The sequence below is a fragment of the Styela clava genome, chromosome 14, assembly GCF_964204865.1.
Source record: "Styela clava chromosome 14, kaStyClav1.hap1.2, whole genome shotgun sequence".
In the NCBI taxonomy this organism is placed as follows: domain Eukaryota; kingdom Metazoa; phylum Chordata; class Ascidiacea; order Stolidobranchia; family Styelidae; genus Styela; species Styela clava.
In genome coordinates, this window is record NC_135263.1 from 8,826,773 (window position 1) to 8,829,313 (window position 2,541).

General features: G+C 32.5%; 1 protein-coding gene across 1 annotated transcript; it reads right to left on the minus strand.

Moving 5' to 3' along the window:
• Nucleotides 1–746: 746 nt before the first annotated feature.
• LOC120341259 (centrin-3-like) lies at nt 747–2,171 on the minus strand. Its single transcript, XM_039409740.2, has one exon. The coding sequence runs from the start codon at nt 2,110–2,112 to the stop codon at nt 1,609–1,611; it is 504 nt and encodes a 167-aa protein (XP_039265674.1). The 5' UTR covers nt 2,113–2,171; the 3' UTR covers nt 747–1,608.
• Between the last annotated feature and the right edge of the window lie 370 nt (nt 2,172–2,541).

Sequence of the window (2,541 nt, forward strand, 5' to 3'; positions counted from 1 at the left end):
AAAGAATCATCCGAATTTGTTATCGCAAAAAATTGGTCAGTCGAGTCGATGCCTCAATTAATGTTTTGGGCTTCCTGCTTTGGATATGATCGTTGACATCAGAACGACCGTCTTGACTAATAGAAAAACAGATCTGCAATGCGTACAGTGTACCTTCCCTCCTTCCGTTTGCGCAAAATCTCCTTTCAACTCATTAGAAAATTTGTACTTCTTTTATGGCATTTCGACAACTTAACGGCATTGTAGTTAACGCCAGAAAACGCATTAAAACATATACCGATTGTGACATAACAATAGAGCATTTTTTACTCTCTGAACTAGCGAAGTGTGTCGCAAAACAGTGGTAAATGGGCTGCCACCGTTAAAAAAAATTGTAACAATAAGGAATATGAATTTTTCACCCATGACAGCCGTGCTGACAAACCGGGACATTTGAGTCAACCGGCCGGGACAGCTCGTCAAAACCGGGACGTATGGTAAGCCTAATATTATCGGCAATCTGAAATATCGGCGTTTTGTTGGTATCGACGAAAATAGTGATAACGGTACATATTCAGTTTGGACTCATATATTTGATTCGATATTTGATTAATTAATTTAAAAGAATTAATTTGATAAGTGTCTAGATTGGTTGGGGACACCCGTCGCCCGATGACTGCTTTCGATAAGTCGACCAGGGCGAACAACATTTGTGACAGCTTCGATTGGTGCTTATTTACAGCTTAGCCTTAAGAGTGATGCACCAATTTCAAAAATAATTTTATTCACAGACGTATATTCAAGTACTAATATGCAAACAAATATATCAAAAATGACTGAATCAACCATCTTTTCATCTCCCTAAATTACACAAAAAAATGAAAAATTGACAACAAAACAACAAGCTTTGTAAAATTAGCTGGGGCAACAAAAAATAAGCAGCAATAGAGTAATAGATTATATAAATGTATTAATGAGGATTGTCACAAATGCTGAAATATATTGGTTTTGAATGAGACAATGCCCGAGAAGTACCTACTTATTTTATATATCCGGTCTTCTCCTGTGAAGATGATTTGTATCAGTTAATAAAACAACATAGAAAACTATACATAATAAAGTTGTGTGAAGAAACATTGTGTAAATTGCTGTCGCAAAAATATTTAAAAAAAATATGCTACTTACAGCCTTCTACCTGGATTATAAAATGTACTGAATGAATTAGGATTGAATATTTCCTTGCCAATGAATTTTGTTCCGCTCAAAAATAGATACTATTGCAAAGTGAATTTATAATAATGATATAAAAAGTATACTGATGAAAAGGGTGGATTGTATGCAAAGCATAGTGCAAATGATGATGGAGTTTTAACATATACTTCGGAGCAAATATCTCAACTAATATTTAGAGAATTATCAATATTTTTTATGGTCCAAAGTCTCTGTTCAAAATTAAGAAGATATTCCCCCGTGCTATATAGTCAGATAATTCCAACCAAAATCCCCAAAACAACTACATATATACATTTTTAATCAGATGCTATTCTAGAACTTTTCCAAATAAATTTTTTCTCCAAAGGAAGATATGTTTGTACTCAATATTTTGATAGTTTTAAAGCTTGAATTGTTTCACGTATCACCAGTCATAATCGCAATAAAATCTTCCAGGTTAATTTCGCCGTCACCATCAGTATCAAATTCATCAATCATGGCTCTCAATTCATCATCTGTCATATTTTCACCAAGTTCTCTAGCAACTCTACGTAGATTTCTTAATGATATTTTACCACTGTCATCATCGTCAAAGAGTTTAAAAGCTTTTGTCAACTCTTCCTGGGGATCTCTTTCAAGAATTAAGTCTGTCATGACATCATTGTAATCATCAAAACTGATTTTTCCAGTTTCTTCTCTGTCATTTTCTCGCAAAATTTTCAAGACGTCAGCTTTTTTTACTTCAAACCCTAATGCTCTCATTGCGACCTTGAGTTCGTGATAATCTATAAATTTATCCTTGTCTGTGTCAAATAATTCGAAAGCCTCTTTAATTTCTTGTTTCTGTTCCTCTGAAATCTCCCTCCGCTTTTTTCGTTTGGATTTTTCCAGTCCAAAATCTCCACGTAGAGACAAACTCATCTTGAAATTATTTTTTTAATATTAATTCTATAAAAGGCAATTATGAAGAAAAAAAAATGATTAGATTTTTTTTGTCAGGAACATAAATTCAGAACAGGCAGCATTGGATAAAACAGAGATAAGTGATTGCTGTTTTTATTTGTTTAATTACTATATATGGTAAATACGAGTACTGCCTTGACATATAATACATTTTTTTGTAACCATATTTTATATCTACTAATGGTAACTTAAAACACAATAATAGGCTAATCAAATGTCTTCTAGTAGTAAAAAACTCAAAAGTCTAATAAAACACAATATTGGCATTAAAATGGCACAAAAGTCTAGCATTAAATATTTTTTTAAATTTTTTAACAGTATTTTCAATGAATCAAAATATAAACAGTTCTGCAGTTCATAAATAGATGACTCAGAAGTTCATGTTCT